This window comes from Vicugna pacos, chromosome 26 (genome assembly GCF_048564905.1).
Source record: "Vicugna pacos chromosome 26, VicPac4, whole genome shotgun sequence".
Lineage (NCBI taxonomy): Eukaryota > Metazoa > Chordata > Mammalia > Artiodactyla > Camelidae > Vicugna > Vicugna pacos.
The window spans coordinates 6135478-6157259 of NC_133012.1; the positions used below are offsets into that span (position 1 = coordinate 6135478).

The following is a 21782-nucleotide window of genomic DNA, read 5'->3' on the forward strand; positions in this document are numbered from 1 at the left end:
GGTCTTTTCTTGAATTACAAGATCAACTCCCCACCACAATGCTGTGTGTGAGTGTGGCTGCCAGAGAAGTATCAGAAGAGTGATTTAAGCTTTCTAGTTAATAAGGATAGCAGTGGTATGAGATTGATACGAGTTGAATCTTGGTTTCATCGCTAAACTGTGATCTTTTCAGTTTTTTTATCAAATGGAGTCAACACCTCCTTCAGAGTTGCAGTAAGAATCAATCAAGGTAACATGACACACACTTAGCAGAGTGCTCCCCCAAAGCAAGTGTTCAATAAATGTTAGCCCCCTCACCCCCGCTTATACGTTCAGTCAACATTTATAGAGGCATTTTTCTCTATAAAGGAGCCAGGGGGAGACCAAGATGAGTAGGACCGGCTTTATTGTGGATTCATTTCTAAGATATTTTCATTTCTACCATCCATGACCTTATGAAAATGGAAGTAAAGACAAAAAGATAGTGGGACCCCAGTTTTATTATCACTTCACATTTTCCAATTTCTTTACTTTTTTTTTTTAACGTATTAGCTGTGCTTTCGAGTTAATTTTATCCCACTTTTTCCTCATTTTCTTTTTCAGTTTCTTCTCTTCCTCTTCTTGGGACATCAACCATCTAATTGAATCTTTCATCCTTCCCTACTACTTAACCCTTGAAAAATGCAAGTCTAAAATCACTTCATCATCAGTAATTGTCTTTAAATCATGCCAACAGTCTGCTAGGACAAAGGGGAAAAGAAAGATTTAGCAAGCCAAGTACCCAGAGGAACAGATTTTATAAACAATTTAATAAAAATCTAGTATACTTCCCACAAATGCCATCAAGCTTGTAAAACATTCGGCTCTGTAGTCTAAGGCCTTGAATCATGAGAAAAGCATTTGTGGATTTTAAAATTGTTTCCTTCTGAGTTTACTGTGGTTCTTTCAGGGGATTAAAAACAAAGATAAAATAATAGAAAATCACTGTTGCCAGGTTACTTGGCTCTGACGAGAAACGGAAAAATAGTGCCCACGTCCGAGTTTAAATGAATTCAGGTAGGGAAGCCATGACAGCAATCCTTCCGCAAACATGCTGTCATATTTGGCTTTTGAAATGTCAATATGGCTTCTAGAACCCTAGACCTGGGGAGGACCTTTAGAGATCATCTGATCTTTCATATGGAGAGGATGACATTTAAACCATCCCAAACAGCATAGAAGCTCCCCAATTTCTGAAGCCCGTCAGAGAAGAAAATGTTATCTGTGCTAATCCCTGGATTGATTTATTTTCTCCCTGTTTCAAATTTTAGCCAGTCTTATTTTAAGTCAAATCTTTTTAAATGCTCTGTCCTGCGAGCTGATTTCCTCTTCTTTGGTCTCTGAGCAGCTAGACAATATCTAGCTGACCATGATGCAACTTTTTTTTTCTTTGAAACCAAAGTCCAATGTTATGTGTCACAGGTATACAAATATAGTGATTCATAGTTTTTTAAAGGTTATACTCCGTTTACAGTTATTTTAAAATATTGGCTGTATTCCCTGTGTTGTATAATGATGCAACTTTTATGATCATAAAGTCGCTGAACTTCTGCCTTTTCTGGGGTCCCATAAGCCTTAATTTTTAACTACTTTTTTTCTTTGGGGTTTAACATTTTCTTTCTAGACTCTTCAGATCTTTTTTTTTTTCCTTTTTCCTTTTTTTTTTTTTTTTAATTGGGGCCCAGAAGTGGGCAATTCCTTTCAACAGAGCCAAACTGGCTCATTTTTCACCTACTACATTGCTACATATTCTCAATACTGTTTGCTGCACTGCAGTGTTGCCCCTTTCTTTCTCTATGTGGTAGCCTACCTGTAATCTTAGTCTATGTTAATCATATCTGCTTGATTTCCCACTTAGTGGTACCCACTTTATACCTGTGTGCTTTCTAGCCTGTTTTACCAGATGCCTGAAAATAAGTTACTTTTGAACACTTGTGCATGCTAGGCAGAGTTCTAACCCCCTTCACATCTGTTACGTCATTTCATCCATTCAACCCATTTTATAGAGGAAGAAACTGAGTCTCAGAGAGGGTAAAGAATTTATTCAAGACCATACATCTAAGAAGTAGTAGAGCAGGGATTTGAATCTTGGCAGTTTAACTCTAGTAAATACATTCTTAACTTACCTATTCAATTGTAAAGTCATAATATTTCTGTTATAGCTCTCAAACTAAGAGAACAGTTTGGGAGCACCATTAAAAAAAACCCCTGAGAAATCATGGGCTAGGATTGCCAGATTTAGCAAATTAAAAGGCAGTTGACCCTTGCACGACACAGGAGTTAGAGGCACTGGCCCCGGCACCGAGGAAAATCCGAGTATAACTTTGTAGCAGGCCCTCGGATCTGTGGTTCTCTATCTCTGGTTTCAACCAACCGCAGATTGTATAGTCCTGTAGTACATATTTACTGGACAAAATCCATGTAAAAGTGGACCCAGGTTGTTCAAGGGTCAACTGTTCAGGATATTCAGTTAAATGCGAATTTTATATAAACAACAAATAATGCTTTAGTTTAAGTATGTCTCATGCAACATTTGGGACATACTTATACTAAAAGTTATTCATTGTTTATATGAACATCACATTTAACTAGGCATCTTGTATTTCATTCGGCAACTCTAGGCTGGGCAGCTTTCCCAAACAGAGACCGGGACTTTCTCATTGAATTGATATCAAAATGAGTTTTGGGCCAATTGAAAGTATCTCTGCTCTTTGGAGCAGAATTGCAACAGTATATGGATTCTTCTGTGGGGGGCGGTTAGGTTTTTTATTTAAAAAAAAATTTTAAGGGGGTGGGTACCACGTATTGAACCCAGGATCTCGTGTATGCTAAGCACGTGCTCTACCACTGAGTATACCCTCCCCCCCAGCATATGGATTCTTTATGATAAATCTCTCTAGCACATACCAAGAATTATGCTGTGTTCACAAATTAGCTGTTTATTGTTTCCACGTTGATAATGCAGATAGATATTCATCTGAGTATACTCTGGAGGCAGTCTTGACTTAACTCTACTAGGCAAGGATGTTTTATCTCTTTATATCACTTAGCCTAATATTAGCTATTGCTAAATTTCACTTTAATAAAAAAATATAAAGACTCATTTTATTTAGCAAGACTGAAAATAAAACTGAGACATAAAATCACACCTTTAGTGTTGTTCAAAACAGTTCCTCCATCTGTCAACCCAAGGCAGTTAATCCAGCATATCATTTGTAGAGTGATGAACAAGAATCATTTCTCAGTGACAAAGGCGGTCATTAAGCCCTCAGGCCTCTCTGAAAGTAGAATTAGTTTTGACTGTTCAATCACCAGCTTGCACAAAAGCAGAAATAAAGAGGAATGGGAAACAAACACAAAATGATTGGCTATTACCTCTTTTAAAAAGAAACAACAGAAACAGTGGCTAAAACTCTACTCAGTAGAAAGTGGTTAAGTTCCCAGACACAGAGTAGCCACTAGTCAGGATACACTTTTATCCTCGAACTTAAATAAGCCAGTTAATTATGACGATCTCACCTTCACTATTCGCTCTCTATAAGTGGTAATGCTGTCCATATTGAAAGATACATAGACCCATACATAGAAGCTGCAACAGATCCTTTATAAACATCTACCTTTTTTTGATTCATACAGTCAGCCTACTGTAGCCATGGATACAGAACCTGTGGATACTGAGGGTGATGGTGCACTATTTTATATAAGGGACTTGAGCATCCCAGGATTTTGGTATCTGCAGGGGTCCTGGAACCAGCCCCCTGCAGATACTGAGATAATTGTATTGCTAATGTTCTTTCACAGTTTTTTTCCTCCCTCAACTTAATATGATCAGAGAGTCTCCCAAATTTATTTTAGTCATATAAAAATTATTAGCGCACTTTGGATTCCTTTCAAACATTCTGTCCTGATATTAAAAAAGTGATTAAAAACAGTACTGAATATGAATCCCTTCTGCAAAGTTTAATGAGTGAGAAACATTCAACCAAGGTGACTTTTCCTTAGAAAAATCCTACAAAAACTGAATTTTATAAACAATTACTTATTTTGATAGAAGTTCCATTTATAAATAGCAGCCATGACTTTACTGCCTACAAAACTGCAGGTGATCACATTTTCCATGTTTAGAATTTAAAGGTTTTCAGATCAGGTTTTCTAGTTAAGTGTTCTTAAAGACATGAAAGTCACACAGACCGACTGGTTAGATGTCCCACGCTAAGGACATGGCAGACTTCCATGGTTTTACTATTCAGGCAGGTACAGACAACCATTGGATTTAAACTGATGGGTACTATGATGGTTGTATTTTTGCTTAAAGCAGCAGTGACATTAACCTTGAGGAGGGCAGGAGCAGCAGGACTTCAGTGAGTCTCCTTTGTGATCCAGGGCAAGGAACAAGCTGTCGCAGGATGTTAGTATTAGAGAGACTTTCCAGTTAAGAGCCTACGCAAGTGTGCTGTTCAGAGGCTGACACAGCCTTGCTTCGTGTTCCGCTGCAGTGAAGTAGTGTTTTCTGAGGCTTGGGTAGAAAGTCTCAGAGCAGAGAAGCAGATAAATATGCAAATCAGGGATGCTGGAGGTGACATGTTGCTCCTGACCGGTGACTGATGGCACTGAAGTGGGAGGAGCGTGAGTGTATCTTAGTAATGGATACCTTACGTTGGTCTTAGGAGACTAATGGCCTCTTGGAAGGACTTCTGAGCGCGTGACAGTCCATCGTGCCCAGGAACATTCGGCTGCCTGCACAAAGTGTGACCAGTGGTTTGAGAATTCTAAGTCTCAGAAATCAGACCAGAGCAGGGCCACATCTAAACTGAGAGGAGTTAACCCTTTGTTTCTTCCTGGTCAGGCTGAATGCTTCCTGAGCTCCCAACGAGCCTCGTGCTACTTAGGAGCAAGCTGGCTCAACTTATGGGGCCATTTGATAAGTCAGAAGTCTGGGCGTGGGACTGAAAATGAGATGGCAATCTGTGCCAGAAAGTTCCACTCAGAGTTTCCCCGAGGGAAGAGGGAAGAGGGGTACGGCGGTGGGGACAGCTGATAACAAAGCTAGTAACACGTCCCACGCCGGAGCCTGTCACAGCCAATCCCGACGCGCAGGCAAGTCCATCCACTTAGCAATCTGGTACCCACCCCGCCTCCAATTTCAGGACATAAGAAAACCTTTTCTTCATGTTTGCTTTCCCCATCCAGATCTCCTAGTTAGTAATGGAAAAACATTTGAATGGATTTTGATGCAGCCACTCTAACACAGGGACTCGGGCGTGAACTCTGACCTGCACCCACACAGCTGTCCCTAGAGATTTCACACTCAGTGTGACCCCCGTGTGGGAGCTGGGAGCCTGAGGTTTCAAGACACGTACCACGTAGAGAATGGGCTTCCTTCGGTCGCTATGTCAGACGAACTCCCAGCACGAGCCATAGACATTGTGACTGGGAACTCTTTTGGATGACCCTTCTTCCTCCCCCAGAGAAGCTACTCAACATGAAGAGACACTTGATTCCAAGGAACACACATTATTTGCCAAACAGGTGCTCAGTGGCTAATGGATACCATGGTTCCACTTCAACAGCTCTGAAGACACTTGAGTTCTTTGTTCCATCTTCTTGACGCTGAGCGGAACCAATGAACAGGTTAAGAGGAGAAAACACCAACTTGCAGAATAGGTGAAAAGTTTTAAAAAGAACTGTGTGGTGGTGACCAAACCCTGACTCTGGGCAATGGAGTCAGAAGCCACCACTCTTCAAGCCCTGGGGCCACGAGGCCGGTGTGTAGAAAAGCTCGCAAAACCTAGCACCAGATCTTCCTTGCCAGAAAGCGCAGCTCTGTGGCAGCTCACGTCTGCACCGACAGCAACGCTGGGAAAGCCAGCATTCTCGAGGGCCCTGCTGGCAAACTTACAAGCTCGCATTTGCTCAGTCATTGAGCCTCCCCCACAGGCATCTCCCACCTTGGAGGCAGGATGAGAGCACTGGACTACCTTTTCCCAAAGAAGGGAAATCAAATCACCTGGAGGCAACACCCTGTATTTCTCCTGCTCCTCCTTGACAGCATCCCTAATTAAGCCAGCTTCAAAAGGGCGAAAATCAGGATCTGGAGGTCAAAGGTCTAACCCAGGGTTCACAAATCTCAACAGAAGTCATATCACCTACTTACCTGAATAAAACCCCAAATCACCAATCCCTGCCCTCCCTTCCCAGGAAGGGGAATAGACTTAAGTCCGTGTCTTCTTTTTTCGCCATGGCACATGGAAGAGAGTCAAAGAAGGTTGGGTGGAAGGGAGGGGCATCCTGGTTCATCAGTAAAAAATAAAGATCTCTCTGAGTGTCCAGAAACATTCAGTTCTCCTCAGCGTCCGCCTCCGAGGGCTCACCCTCTAAGCCAAAGTTCAGCTTGTCAGCGAGCCCCTCAAACTGCTTGCCCAGGCCGCCAACAGAGTCCATGAACATGTTAGGGATGTCTTTGCCAAAGTAAATCTTGCTGTTGGAAGCGATGGCCTTGTATTTCATCAGCTGCAGATACTCCGGGGTCAGCTTCAGCTGCAAGGAAACAAAAGGACAGAAGACATCTGTGGGGCCAGGTTTGGGAAATTGTGGGTGGCGCCCCTTCGCTTTTCCCAGGGAGGGTCTCCTCAAGGTGAGAACCACGAGAATTTTAGGGATTTCTGTGTTTAACACCAAAATTAAACTATCAAGGCCCAGGTAAGACACAAGGGAAGGCCCTGGCCCACACAGCACAGGGGTCCTCCTCACTTCCGGCCATAAGGGGCTTGCGGGGCGGTGGTCTTGGACACCAGGGACTCTCAGGCAGTGTAGGCCCAGACCCAGAGACACCCCTCCCCACAGGCGGCGCTGGGCTTACCTTATTCGCTTCGGCTATCTTCATGGCCGTGTAGCACTCGGCGTCCGCCTTCGCCTTCTCCCGGGCCAGGAACGCGGCATCTTAAGGGAAGAATACAGTACATTGAAGCGCCGAGGTGATCAGCAGGCTGCGCCCGGCCACCTTCCCCGACTGCCTCTGTGACCTCAGGCAGATGGCTCTTATTACTCTGTGCTTTGATTTCCTCATGGATGAAACTGGGAAAAAGGCATTTTTTTCCAGTTTCGCAAGCTGTTGTGAAAATCAACCAAAAGACAGCTTCTGACTGCGGTGGAGACAAGCTCTGAGCAAGTCTGTGGCTGTGCCCGACCATGTCTTCTTTGACAGCATCGTCGAGAAAGGCACTGCCACCCAGAGACACGTCCTCTTTCTACCTGTTTACTCCTGTGGTAGCTCTGTGCCTGGGAGGAGTGGGGTGGGACCCCCACCTCAACCTTCAGGCTCTGAGCTCTCCACCTCGACTCTTTTGTACTCTCAGCAAAAGCAAGAGAAGCCCAAAGAAGGCTCCGGACACGGCCAGAGGCAGATCTGTCCAGAGGCAGATCTGTCCTAAAACCGACCGCCATAAACAAAACAGTTCAGCCCCTCTCCAACTTCATTTCCCTTTCGTTTCCATCAGTCATTCCAAAAAGGTTCTCATTTACGGTGGTTAAGCTGGCACAACTCTAAGGGAATTACAGGTCGTGGTCCAGACTAACACCTATTTGGGTTAAGACCTATTTATTTTATTTATACTTTTTTATGGAAGTATAGTTGATTTACAATGTTGTATTGGTTTCTGGTGTACAGCAAAGTGATTCAGTTTATATATATATATATAAACTGAATATATATATTCTTTTTCATTGTAGCTTATTATAAGATAATGAATGTAGTTCCCTGTGCTATACAGTAGGACCTTGTTGTCTATCCATTTTATATACATTAGTTTTTATCTGCTAACCTCAAACTTACCCTCCTCTTCCCCTTTGGTGACCATAAGTTTGTTTTCTATGGGGTTAAGACCTATTTAAGCTTCTAGTATGCAAGCAATACACTTCCTTAATGTGCTGAGACCAGCTTTCGGTCAAACTGACACAAAATTTTTGATATTGACTCCTTGGCCTTGGGAATGAGGCCAGCCTCGTGGGAGTGACACCTGTAGCAGAAGCTGGGTCTGTGGGTGGGTTCCCACTGCACCCTCAGCAGGGCCCTGGGTGGGAGGAGCCTGCAGGCTGGTTGAGGCTCTGGCTGCTGGAGGCCAACTCAACTGGTTTTGGCACCTGATGACCCGTATTTATAAGAAATAAACATATGTTGCTCTGCTAAGGGCTCCCCAACGAGGAGCTGCTACAAAGCCCGACAGGCCCCATCGTGCTGTGACTGGACACAGCACTCGTCACCTGAAGCTGGGCCTGGAGGTCCCATTTCTGTTGTCTGATTTGCTCCGTTTAAGGTACCCCCTGGAGCAGAATATGGGTGGTGGGAATGAGATGAGGGCTGAGGGGCAGGGAACTGAACGTGAGTCATGTTCAGAAAAGCTGGCAAACGGTGAAAAAGAATATGAAAACGAGTATGTGTGTGTCCATGTATAACTGAAGCACAGTGCTCTACACCAGAAATTGACACAACACTGGAGACTGACTATGCTCCAATGAAAAGAGGTGAGAAAAAAGAAAAGCTGGCAAAGAAAATGCTTCTCTCCAGCTTGGGTTGTTGGTGCTGAAAAAGTGTCTGCTTCACACCCTGCTTAACTACCATGGGGATCTGAGAGCAGACTTAAGAGGCCAAAGCCACGGTCTTGACGGAATTCCAGGAGCGGGAGGGCAAGGCAGGAGGGAGAGAGCTGCTGTTCTGACCTCGCTCCTTGGTTTCCTCCCAATGCCAGACTGTGAGCTCAAGACAGCAGGGCCCACGAGGGTTCCCTTCTCTTAAGCCTCGCATAAGGGTCTTGAGGGCACTCAGCTAACGTTTGTTGACTGAATGAATCTCTCGGAAGTGGAATATGAATGCCAGCCTGGCTCGACTCTCCCCCAAACTCGAGTCAGCACACAGAGAACAAGTGATGTTCCAAAGAAGTCATGACATCTTAGAGCAGGTTACAGAGCCAAGGAAATGACTCTCCCATCCCCTGGCCTCAGAGTGGGGTCGGAGGGAAAGGCAGGAGTGAAGTTCACTTTGGCTCACCTTCGATTTCCGAGATCTTCTTCTCCGTCTCCTTCTCCATCACCTTCTGCCCGTAGGTGATCTCTGCCACCTGAGCCACTTTTTCTGCCTCTGTATTAACAAGGTGGACAAAGGCTTAGCGCCCTGATATGTCAAAAGGTTGACTACACTGCACCTTTTGCCTGATCCACGTCCCTTATGCAGAGGGCTGCGCAAGCTCTGGTGAAGAGCCACTGGCCCAGAGGGCAGCACGGAGGCCCATGGGGCAGAGAGGGAATGCACAGTGAGCACAGGACCTCGGCAGCAGCACGAGACAGGAATGAGGGAGACCTGGGCCCAAGGGAGGAGCCCTACATCAGAGGGTGACAGCCAGGAGCAAACCCTGACCTCGCTCCTAAGTCACAGGGCATGTCTCCCAAAGGAGTAGTTTAAGGATCACGGTACTCCCTAACAAGTTTCCTCCTGCTGCCTCCCTCAGGAAGTAGCTGGGTTTGTGGCTGACAGCTGGGTGCAGTGGTGAAGAACCCAGGTTTGGGAGCAGAGTCCCTGGATTTGAACGCCACTTCTGCCACATACTTGCCATGTGACCTTGGGCAAGTAATTTAACCTTGCTGTGCTTTGGCTCAGTAAAATGAGGTGAATGATGGTGACTTTCTCACCCAGGGGCTGTGAAGAGCGAGCTAGTTCACATACAAGTGCTTAGAAAAGCCTCGGCTCAGAGTAAGGAAGGGCTAAATAAGTGTTCTCACTACTGTGAGTGACGAATGAACAGGCTGGCCTCCTTTCATTTAAGAGCTACGCGGAAACTCAAACTCACGACCCCGGCCGTGATCTGACAATTCCAGCTCTGCTTCTGGGACTAGGAAAGCCGCCCCTGCGTACGGCAGGGGTTCGGAGGGCCATGGGCCACGCTTCCTCGAGTCTTGCCCCCTTCCCCAGCCCCTTGGCCCCGAAAGGGATCCCAGAAGCACATGCAGACCAATGAGGGCCTTCTTCCGCTCGGTCTCCGCCTCCTTCTCCACCACCTTCTGCTTCTGGGCCGCAATGAGCAGCTTTGTCTTCTCGCTTTCCCTGGAGGGGAGAAAAGGGTGCTGCTGTGAGGCTGCTGAGGGTAAGTTTCTGCAGAACTCCACCGTTCCCTGGAAAAGCCCAACTCTCCTGCCGAGGGAGGCCAACTGGGATTTCTTCCTGTCTCCTGGAAGCCTGTTTCAGGTCCAAGGTTAAAGCTGATATGCTACAGACAGTCACATGGACCTCCCTTTCCTCCCAGATTCGTTTGTGGGAAATAGAGCAGGATTTACTTGAGGAAAAGGCCCCTGCCTGCCCACTGAGGCACCTTTCCCTCCAGTCTTCTTTGGCACGAGCCATGAAGCACACAGGAGGCCCCCTGGCCCTTTTAAAAGCATCCCTGCTCTGAGGCTCTCAATCACAGTCACAGAGCCCAGGTGAGTGTGCTGACATGCCCTCTCCATCCTGCAGGCCAGTGGGCTGTGACAGACACTCAAGAGGGGACTAGCAGCCTGGCAGAGTGTTGGATACCCCTGGGGTGGGATGAGTGGGAGGCGGGAGAGGGGCAGAGGGCACACTCACATCAGCTCGTAGTTTCTGCGGATGGCCTCGGGTATGTTGGGTTTTGTCACCCGCACAGCCTGGAGAAGGATAAAAACAGCACCTGATGGGGAGGTGAGGGTGCTGAGGGACCGGCTATCACTGGTCTGTGCCCCTCCTGCACAGGTGGGCCGTCCCCCGGGAGAGGGGGCGCTCCCACCACAGCCATGCTTACTTGGATGACGAGCCCAGGGGCCATGGAGGTCAGGTCCTGCTGCAAGGCCAGTTTGAGATTTTCATCAATCTGATCTGAAGTCAAGAAAGACAGAAAAGGAGCTGTGACACTTTCTAGGCAGGGTGGAGGGAAGGATGGGGGCAGAGTACAAGCCAAGGGAGCACCAACTCAAAAATGCACCTACAGGCAAAAGGTCCTCCCAACGCAGGGCGCTCATCCGAGCCCAGGCACCTAACGAGCCCCTGCAAGACTCACAGCGGAGGCCTGTGCAGTCCCGCTTCATGAGCCAGGCTCGAGGACGTCCTTCCCTGTGGCCTCCAAACGGGAACTGAGCTTTAAAACTAGCACATTTCTTCAGTCAGCAAAAGAGAAGGTGTGCACCCAACTTTCATGAAGATGGAAGGTGGAAGGGCCACGTTAGGTATTTTGAAAAGAGCCAAGCACATGAAATCTAGTTATTTTACAAGTTTCTAGAAGAGAAACACTCTGATGTCAAGGAAAGCCCCGAGGAGGACCAATGCCTGTAGGACCTCCATCAAATCACACGAGGGGAAAATGACAATTTCCAGTCCCAGAAACGAGCCCAGGTCCTCTGATGTCCTGTTTGATGCTGTTCCTTTGTCTGGAATCCACAGGTGAGTCGTTTTGAGAACAAGCAGAGGCAGAGAGATAACTGACCGCCCCCTCAAGCTGCGATCCCAGAACAGCAGCACCGAGACTGCCTTCTCTGGCCGGGCCTGCCCTTCCCTGCCCCCCGCCCGTGAGACCCTCAGTAAGACCCTGGAAGGGCCCAAGAAAAGGCCACCACAAAACTGAGTTGGGTCATCGAATCGGAACCACCTCCCTCACTGTCAGCTGCCATCTGCTTTAAATGACCATTCTTGGTCACCGGGGCCGAACCAGGAGCCTCTGCCGAACAGCGAGTCTAACTCCTGCCTTTTACAGACGTCCAGACCGAGGCCCTCGGCGTCCAGCGATGTGCTCAAGCCAGTGAGTGGCCAAAATAAGGAAGCTGTTGAATGACTGTGCTTTGATGGTTAGGATTTCAAACAGTGCTCTCTTCGACCGTCGTATCACTAAGCAGGGGTTTGAATGTTTTACACACTGGACGTGCTCTCATGAGCCTCTCGGCACCGAGAAAGGCCCATAAAGGTAGCACCCCGCACCCCACCCGGGGCTCACAATTTGACAGCTGGAGGTAAACACTCCATTCCATGGTGTCTATTGTGAACAGGAGGCCAACCAAACTTTAAGTGAGGGGGCCTGTGCCCTCCATAAAGTAATAACACAGTTGCTTCTCAGACCAAATTATATCCGAGTCAAGGCAGAAACCTGTGACCCTGGCCTAGCAACTTTCTAGGAAAACCTGGAAGAAATATTTCACAGGTTGGTTTACTACCAAAGTGACACCAGTACTAAGCTGTTTATATGGGACAATTATGCTGATAAATGCCTATTAACACAAAGAGGTTCTTCAGATAAACTTCTGAACAAGTACTGGGTGACATTTTTATAAAATGGGCAAAGAGGACGCATTGCAGTCAGCAGTGATGGCAGCTGCAGTCAAGATGAAGGTCAGGGCTCTGAGTCCTGACAGGAGGGGACCAGATCCTTCAAGGAACAGGATCGAGCTTCTCCTTTGCAGATGCAAATGGATTCTAAGCAGAACGGTGCTTGCTGACAAGAACAAACTTTAAAAAGAAAAACATCTCAGAGCAGACGCACTTCCCCGGCTCCTTTGTACATGAAAAGCTACATTTCTCTAAGCTGCCAAGTTCATCTGTGAGACAGTGAGAAGTTTTCTAATGCAAAACAATTTCACATCCTGATTCTCTCTTCATGGAAATTAGAGATCTTTTGTCCTTGGTTGTTTCAAATGCTTTCAAATAATTCATTTAATGGCACAAGTTCTAAAACAGTGGCTAGAGAGAAAACTAATATTTTATAAAGTTCTATCAGTTTGAGGTTAAAAAAAAAAAACCCCAGCAAATTTACCCGATTTTTCTTAAAAGCACACTGAATCCAAACTCAGTAAAAGAATTCAAAGCTTACAAAGTGAATTTAGATTCATTTTCTACTGCAGAAAAGCTATAAGGGCCTCTGATGATTTCCCAAATCTGAAACACAGTGCAACAGGCCGTTTGCTTAATTAACATCACTTGTATCGCCATTTGCAGCAGCATGGATGGACCTAGAGATGATCATACTGAGTGAAGTAAGTCAGAGAGAGAAAGACAAATACCATATGATACCACTTATATGTGAAATCTAAAATATGATACAAAGGAACTTATTAACAAAACAGAAACAGACTCACAGACATAGAAAACAAACTTATGGTCACCGAAGGGGAGCAGGGGTGGGGAGGGACGAATTAGGAGTTTGGGATTAACAGATACACGCTACTATGTATAAAATAAACAACAAGGTCCTACTGTACAGCACAGAGAACTATATTCAATATCCTGTAATAAACCATAATGGAAAAGAAAAGAAAAAAAAAAGAAAGATGACTGGCATCACCGATGACTCGTCCTTTGTCTACTCTGCAGGATGTTCTCACTCAGGGGCCTTTTGATGAAGACTCCTGGGAGAAACCACTGTCCAGCTCTGGTGTCAAGAATAATCATACCACTGGCTGCAGAGGTGGTTTGTTTTTAGCGCTGGCTACTAGAGCGCTCCCAGGTACACGTTTAAACCAAACACTTTATCCCAAAAGAGCTGTAACTATGACTGCAACACCTTCTTCCCTTGCTGCTGAAGTCGGGCTGTGTTTACTTGGACCAGAAAAAAGGACAGGAAGTGTCTGCTTAAGCACACGGGTCCTTTTTGTTTCAAGCATTTTCCTGTTCATCTCTACATGTACAGGGTTGAAAACAAACAAAAAAACCAAGTACCAAAACTCACAAACGTTCTAGAAACTGCGAGGGGCTACAGTCTTTGTCTTCCTTGGAGAATGAAAGGTGACTCCTGCTGTTCTCAGCACCCGAACAGGGTGCCCCTCCTCCAGGTGCCTTCTCCAGGGTGGCGTGGGGACAGAATGCTGAAGCAGAGCCAGGGGAGGTTAGCACTCGCTTCAGCTCGGCCAGCAGCCACCTCTGGGACGCTCTCCCTTTGGGCCTTGGTTCCTAATCTTGAAAGGAGGATGTTGGGCTGGCTGCGTAATCTCTAAGGTTCTAGAACCACCCCCATCTTCACTACAGAACGATGCTCAGGGACAGTGGGGACGCATTTCCATCCTGGTCCTCCACTTCAGGCCCGACTGAGCCCTCCCATCCACTCTGACTCCTGCGCCCAGAGCTGGACCACTCTGGCAACCTCCTTCCACTGTCATCAGCGTCTCCCAGGAAGGCCCTGTGCGACCGCCCACTTCCTGAGCACTAAGTTCTTCCCCACTCCCGGTCCCTTAGTCCCCGGCCTGCCCCGTGGCGGCAGGGGCAGCAGGCAGGTCAGGACGAGAGGCCTTCTTACCGAAGAGCTCGATGTAGACCTCCTGCAGCGTGTGGACACTGCAGAACTGGTTCAGCTCGTGGTGGATCTTGTTGAAGATGAGGGCCTTGTCATAGTCAGCTGTGTAGTTCTTCACTATGTCGTACACTGGGAGGAGGAGAGGTTCAGAGTAAGCTGGGACAGACGTGGGGTGGGGGTGAGGGGGACACGCCGGGGAGAGTGGGCGGGGGTGGGGGGAAGAAACTTCCAGAATGTACCTGCATGTGGGACCAGGAAGTTCACCACCTCAATTCTGTCGAAGTAGATCATCACGCCGCCGCTGTGGGAGGAAGCACAGACAAGCGGTCACCGGAAAGCTCTGGAATATGGTGCCTCTCCTAGGAGTGGTGGCGGGCGTGTGACTCGGCAGAAAAGGAGGAGAGTTCATGGGAGGTTACGGGCACATGGATCTCCAGGCTGGAGACCTTCTGAGCTTCTAGCACAATCTCCCAAGGAATCACGCGTCTTAAAAATATCTCCACAAGGAAAAAGGGACTCTTTTGGGGTAAGAAAAGAGGAGTTCACATCTTCTGAATCAGCAATGACTTCTGATGAAAGCAACCAATCAAAGGGAAAAGACTAAAGGTCACGGAGTTCTCAGAACTTAAAAATGTGGAATTTTCTGGTCACCATTTCTCATTCTGTCTTCACCATCGCTTTGGTTCAGCTTTTCCCCTTCCCTGCCAATATTCTTTACAAAAAACTTTCAAACATACAGGAAAGTTGAAAGAATGGTACAACTAACACCCATATACTAACATCTAAATTTAACAATTGTTCACATTTTACCTATTGATTGATCTACTTTTTTTTTTTTTCCTGAACGTTTCAAAGCAAGCTGTAGTCATGATACTTTATCCTTCAATACTTTGGCAAGCATCAGTCACCTAAGAATAGTGACAGTCTCCCATAGTCACAATAGCATTCCTAAACCTAAGAAAATGAGCAGTGATTCCTTATCATCCAACACCCAGTCCTTCAAATTCCCCCAAAGTTCCCAGCATGGACGGAACTGTGTGTTCTCCAGAATCCACATGGGGAAACTCTAACCCTCAATGTGACTGTGTTTGGAGTCAGGGCCTTTACGGAGATAATGGAGGTTAAATAAGGTCATAAGGGTGGGGCCCTGATCCAGCTGGACTTGTCAAGGGAAGGAGCCGACCCCAGAGATCTTCCTCTCCCCACACATGTGCAGAGGAGAGGCCGGAGCAGACACAGCAAGGGAGCCACTTGCAGGCGAGGAAAAGAGGCTTCAGCAGAAACCAGCCTTGCTGGCACTTTGGTCTTGGACTCTGAGCTTCTAGCACGATGAGAAACTAGATTTCTGTTGTTTAAGCCGCCCACTCTGTGGTGTGCTGTTCCGGCAGCCCAAGATGACTAATACACTTTCCATAATGTGTTTTATAGCTGTTACTTTGGAATTAGGCTCTAATCCAGGTTCACCATTGCATTAGCTTATGTCTTTGAAGTCTCTTCTTCGACCCAAGTCTCCTCCAAATACAAGGACTCTGTGACGAGGTCAGGCAGCTGCCCAGGGCGATGCTGTGATCCTGTACTTGCCGAGCGCTTCCTCGTGGTGTGCTTTGTCACTCTAGTCCTGTTCGGACTTCCTTTACTTTGCAGTCGGACCACTACACTGATGCTCTCTTGGGACTGCCTGCCCCTAAGGTCACCCCAGACCTGCTTTCCACAGTTCTCCATAGTTAGTTGTGCTAAAGTTATCTTCCTCCAGCAGTTCATTCATCTGCTAAAAGCCTTCATCACGGCATTCAAGGCCCTTCCAGTGACCTTCTCTACTGCACTCCACCACCTCGTCAGCTCGGAACACAGGGAGCTCGGGGGCAGCGAACTCGGTAAAACCACCACGGGGTGCTTCCCCTTTCCCTGTCTCTTCCTCAGCAGCAGAAGCCCTGCCTGTCACTGGGGCTTAACAGCGTTACTGGGCACCTTACCTCGTCCCACAAGGTACATTCTTCACCTCGTCTGTCTGGAGTGTGGTCTGGAAATAGGGGAGACAGAAGGTGCTGAAAGGTGGGCAGTGATAAACAAAGTGACTTTAAAAAAAAAGAAAGAAACAAACAAAAAACCAAAGTGACTTATTTGGGGAATCCTAAATAGCCTTGTCCTTGAATATTTATTTGTATTAAGCTTTGCCTCTGTTAAAGGTGAACATCCCCACTGACTCCTCTCACTTACAGAGCTGGAGGCTAAATCAAACAAAGGTACCTACCCTGGCTTTGCTGTAAATGAGCCACCAAAGGAACAAGTAAGAATGCTTTGGTAGAAAAGACCCTGGATCAGGAGTCCTAAGACCTGCGCTTACTTCTGTCTCTTCCATTTGCTAGTCTTGAAACAACAGATTCTTAATTTAACCTCTCGGCCCATAAAACCTGCTTAGCCCATCCTCAGGATGACCTGGGACTCCAATGAGATCCCGTGCATGAATGCACTTTGAAAACCATATAGCACAGTAAGGGGCATACGGGGCAAGCACTGAGGAGGTGCCCCAGGACATTTCCCAAGGTCAGCGTAATAGTCACTTTCTAAATCTTCCTCTTCCTCTTAGTTGGACATACTTCAGAGACGGCTCGTCTAACTTAGCCCGGCTTTAGATCCATCATCACTAACTCTACTCCCACTTTAGATGCCACTTCCCTTCACCAAGTTCAGCCTCTTCCCCCGCCCCTCAATTATGTTCCCATCTCTCAAATTCAAATAAGCCAAATTACCATGCTTTGTTTCCAACTATCTTAGTAGCCTGTGGTTTAAAACACACAGACACATACAACCTACTTTTCCTTCTACGCGTTCAGAACAGATTCTTCTCTGGCTTTGTCTTGAAGTGAAAAAAATGATTCTCAGCTGGGATTGGTGGCCAAGGCAATGACCCCATTCAGCTCTTTCAACAATCAAGTAAAATTCCAGAGAAGATGACTCATTGAGCCTCCTTCTTTATCTGTCTGTCTGTCTGTCTGTCCATCTATTACATATGACTTACTCTGAAATGATTCTTTATACTCATCCACTCATCCAATGGCTAAATCATTCCAAATCATGCATCAATCAGCACCCCACCCCCAAATCTGCAGTTGTCCAAGCCGACCCCACGAGCCAAGAGTACCTGCACAGACTTATACGATGTGATGAAAGGGAGCATCAGGTGGAAGCCAGGGCCGCTGGTGGACGTTAGCAGGGCACCGCCTCTGCAGAGGAGGGAGACAGAGGCAGGCTCAGCTCAGCAAAAAGTCCCTATTACATCAGTCCTGTCTGGACCCACTTTCTCCCCGGCCCCATCAGCATTCAGTATAGCGTGACATGTGCCAAAGCCACATTCACAGACCCCTTTCTTCCTCTCAGCTCGACCCTCATATTCTAGGAAGCCTGATGGCAAAACTTAAAACTATCACTCAGGTTTTTGCAGCGAGAAAAACTGGCACATAGAACTAAGCGGAATCAAGACAGTAGAATCTCTGGCTCTACTTGAGATAAGAGAGGAGGGCAGTTTTGTTTTGTCACATCTGTTGAGCTTGTGGCAATCCATAAGGACAGTAAATTCAGTGATACAGTGACCAATATAGATGCTAACGTTGGAGTCCTGTGACATGAGCAACCAGAAGAATAACTTCACGGACATTTTACAAACCATCTAAATATATATATACTTTTACAGTAGAGTTATCTTTCTAATCATGTTATACGTAAATGATAATAAAATTAAAAGCCATTTTGGGGGACATCTAAGCAGATGGTGGGAAGAAATAATTAAAGGGGAGAGGGGAACCCAATCAGACTTTAAGAACTTGCTCTCGGCATTCAGAAGAAAGCATCACGGGGCACATATAAGAAGGGGTTCATTTAGACTTAAAGCAAAAAACTTAGGTAATGAAGGCTACTAAAAGGAAGGCAACCCAAGATTTATAAATGCTTCTTTGCTTTACGTTATTTAAGTCAAAGACACATTTTTTTTTAAAAGAGAGCAATAAAATAGTGACATAATGGGTTACTTTAAGAGCCACTATCCTAGCGCCTGCCTTGATGGACACAAGTCAACCGGCAGGCTCTTTCATTTGTTCTGAAATGTTAATTTTAAAGAGTAGGTCCAAATCATATCTCCTCAAGTTGCCATCAAGAACTGGTACTCATCAAAGGCAAGCTCCTGGCACCAAGATGCCCAGAGGGAAGTAGGAGGAAACAGTATTTCAGAGGTGATCTTCAAGAGGCACGGCAGCCTTTAGGTTTCGTCTCTAAATCTCTGTACACGTTTATCAATTGCCATCCATGGCATGAACTTAGACTACTAAGTTTTATATTTACATTTAGATACATATTTGTGTGTGTGTGTGTGTGTGTGTGTGTGTGTGTATTCCCTTCCCTGTGGTCACTGACACATACTGACGCAAAAGCTCAATCTAAAAGACGCCCTTATTCAACAAGATACAAACACAGCTCTTCAATAGAGTCTGTTGAACATTGACTAGGAGAGAGAGTCACTTAATAGGAAGTTGCCAGCTTCTCCCTGTCGCTGCCTTACCTGTAATACACCCCAATATGCCCCTCTTCTATCTTGTGCACAGCTGAGAAGAGAGAGGCACAAAAGAAACTGGCAGCCACGGCCACAACTGCTCCCAACTGGGCCATCAGGGAACGGTTACCCTGGGGAAAAAGATAGAGGAAAACATGTGCGGTCTGACTGAGGCGGGCAGGGGGCCTCTAGATCTACAACTCTATTCATCCTTGTTCTCAGCCAACACTCCCGTTCCTTAACTGTGGAATTACATCCCCCACCGCCTCCAAGAGGCGGTGGCTCCAGACACAGCCGTGGCCCAAGGGAGAACCCGTGCCAACTGGGCAGCGTTCAGAACACAGCCTTCTCTTCCTGTGAACAGGAAAGTGCTGTCACTGGAGCCACTCATATTAGTAAAAGGGAAGAGAGGCAGCTGCAGTCATGTTGGCCCAAATTACAGAGGATGTCAAACGACAGGCAGTTGTGGCCATGTAATTCTGGTCAGAGCCTCCCAGTCCTAATTGCCTGCCATTTCGAAGGAAACCATTATTTACTTCTTTCAGATGCTGGAGCGACAGAGACAGCATGCGAGCAGAGTTCCACGGCGGGATTCTCTGGCCTCTCATCCACCTTTCCCGTTATTCCTTCGTTCCTAAACGACTCAGGGATCTGAGCAACACTGAAGCCACACTCCCTCCCTTATGCTTGACTGGCTCTTTGCATCTGCCAGGTTCCCCGAGTCCATGGGTAGGAGAAAGGTGGTTCCCCAAGCTTGGAAGGCTCTAGGCTCCTGGGTCCGACTGCATTCAGGCACCAGGACGCGAAAGAGTTGGCACCCAGAGACTCATTCCCTGAACACTGAATGATTTGGAAAAACTACCGTAACTGACAGTGAGGTTCCCAGTCGGGCGTGCCTGGGCCCCCCGGCGCAGGGCGCGGATTCTGCCTCCCGGGTCTAACGCAACCCGGGCGCAGACGTCTGCGAGGCGCTTATTTTACCGTGCGGCCTCCAGCTACCCATCAGCAGCTGCGTCCTTTCTGCAAAAGCCCTTCCCTCCCCGAAGTCACCGCCTCCCCACCTCGCGCTCCTTCCCTGCCCTCTTCTGAGAGAGGGTTGAGAGTCCCAGGAGCCTCGGGTCGGGCTGGAGGCTCCAAGAGCCTCTGCTCGGTCCCGGCCGGGAGCTCGCGAGGAAGAGACGGGACAGAAAGGGGTGGCTTCCCCTTCTCCTGAGGGAGAGAGGATGCCGTGGCGGGGCCCCGGGAGAACCGCTGATCAGCTGCGGCCCGGAGCCACAACGAGGCCCAGCGCGCGCACTAAGGGGCGGGGGCCGCGTACCAGGCTGTCCCTCCAGGCGCTCCGTACTCGTCCGAACTCCAGTGCAACCGCAGAAACCGCCACACCCCTCAGCACGCTGCTTCCTTCCGGGCCCGTCGCTTCGATGACGCCATTAGTTCACGCGAGAAGATCACACCCCTCTCTCCTCCCTAGGTCTCCGGCCCCGCCCCCGCGCTCCGAACGCTCGGTGTCCGCGGTTGGCCGCCAGGGGGCGCCCGAGACTAGTTCTGGGCGATCGGGACCATGTTCTGGGATTTCCGGGGTGGGGGTGGGGGTGGTGCGGGCGCCTGGAGAGTGACCCGGGGGACGACCCGAGTGGCTGCGGCTGCTGGGACCGAGGTGTCCCTCTCCGAGGTTTTGACTCTGGAGTTTGCTCCGGATTTCCCTCTGCATTAGGCGAAGCCTGTTTTTTTTTTTTTTTGTTTGTTTGTTTTTTGGAGCAGGTACCGCCGAGTTGCCACCGTTCCAGCCTTCTGCTCCGCTTTCCTGTAGCTCCGCTGAATGAAACACATCCTTTAAATGAGCAGATTAGCACCATTACGTCGCTAATCAAGAGTCCCTACTTTGAATTGCCCTTTATGCTTTTCTAGGAGCTTTGGCCTTTGAGGTCCCCACAGCACCATAAAGTAGATTAAGAAGGAATTATCTCAATTTGAGTGAACAAAATTTAGGTTCAGTGAGGTGGAGGGTAGCAGTGCATGAAAGCCTGCTTTGAACTGTTTTAACGTAGGGAGTTTAACTCCTGCCGCCGCGCACAGGGCAAGGTGCATATCAGCATCCCTCGCCTAGACTGTAAGTTCCCTGAGGCCGGGGACTGCGCCTTCCCTCAACATCCCGGGCGCTCAGGTGCTCAGTAACAGGCGGAAGGCACAGAGGAACCAGGCCCAGCATCCAGGCTTTGTGTCTCCCAGACTGCAGCCTTCACGGGGCGGCGGCATCACACTGAAGTTTTGTTCACAGAAGAGAAAGAGTCCACTTAATTACATCCTTCACTCCATGGAACGCTTTTACACTGGGCAGACGGCAAGCTGGTGGTGGCAGATAGATTTAGGACGCAGGAAAAGGAAAGTGTAGATTTTCCAGGCATGGCTGTTTGGGACTGGCCCATTTCCAACCCCCTCCGCCGCCTCCTGGGGGTTTGCTCTGCATGACTTTCTTCTGGGATATTTCATGATATGTTAAGGCCACAAGTGGGCTGCATGGTGCTGCCTGGGGGCTCTGTTCCCACCTGCGTAGATAAGGGTCTCTCCTCTCCCCACCCTGTTACTGCAAATTCCTCCCCACCTTCCCGCCCCAACACACGCGTGTGTGCACACACTTGGCCAATTTCCTGATTGATTATATAAGAACTTAAGAGCTTTTCTTTCCATGTTCAGTGGTAGAACTTGGCCCAGCATACTTAATGAATATTTCTTTAATAGTTCACTAAAGAAGTGTTTATTTAATAGTTGAGTGAATGAATAAGAGAAATGGAAGTATTGGGGTTTATCAGCCGAAGGAATGGGGCTTCGGGTGCAGATAAAGGACTTAAATTAGTTGTAATTTAAGAATTTCCTGACTACTTTGGAATGAACTATGAGGCAAGCTGTGGGATTTTGTTCTCAGGAGGCTTTTAAAAAAAAATTTTTTT

At 47.4% G+C, this 21782-nt stretch overlaps 1 protein-coding gene across 3 annotated transcripts; it reads right to left on the bottom strand.

Moving 5' to 3' along the window:
- Window positions 1-6026: 6026 nt before the first annotated feature.
- On the bottom strand, window positions 6027-20265 carry ERLIN2 (ER lipid raft associated 2). 3 transcript variants are annotated; one of them, XM_006201135.4, is made up of 12 exons: window positions 20153-20265; window positions 18844-18965; window positions 17434-17515; window positions 16265-16311; window positions 14531-14592; window positions 14295-14420; window positions 10824-10897; window positions 10631-10689; window positions 10020-10111; window positions 9062-9151; window positions 6878-6957; window positions 6027-6555 (listed from the first exon to the last, which is right to left on the bottom strand). In XM_006201135.4, exons 2-12 carry the CDS (start codon window positions 18948-18950, stop codon window positions 6355-6357), a joined length of 1020 nt encoding a protein of 339 aa, XP_006201197.1. In that variant the 5' UTR covers window positions 18951-18965; window positions 20153-20265; the 3' UTR covers window positions 6027-6354. The 3 variants fall into 3 exon arrangements, with proteins under 3 accessions (XP_006201197.1, XP_031547385.1, XP_015092224.1); XM_031691525.2 differs by lacking the exon at window positions 20153-20265 and adding an exon at window positions 19896-20028 and having other exon boundaries at window positions 6231-6555; XM_015236738.3 differs by lacking the exon at window positions 20153-20265 and adding an exon at window positions 19371-19707 and having other exon boundaries at window positions 6231-6555.
- Window positions 20266-21782: the final 1517 nt, after the last annotated feature.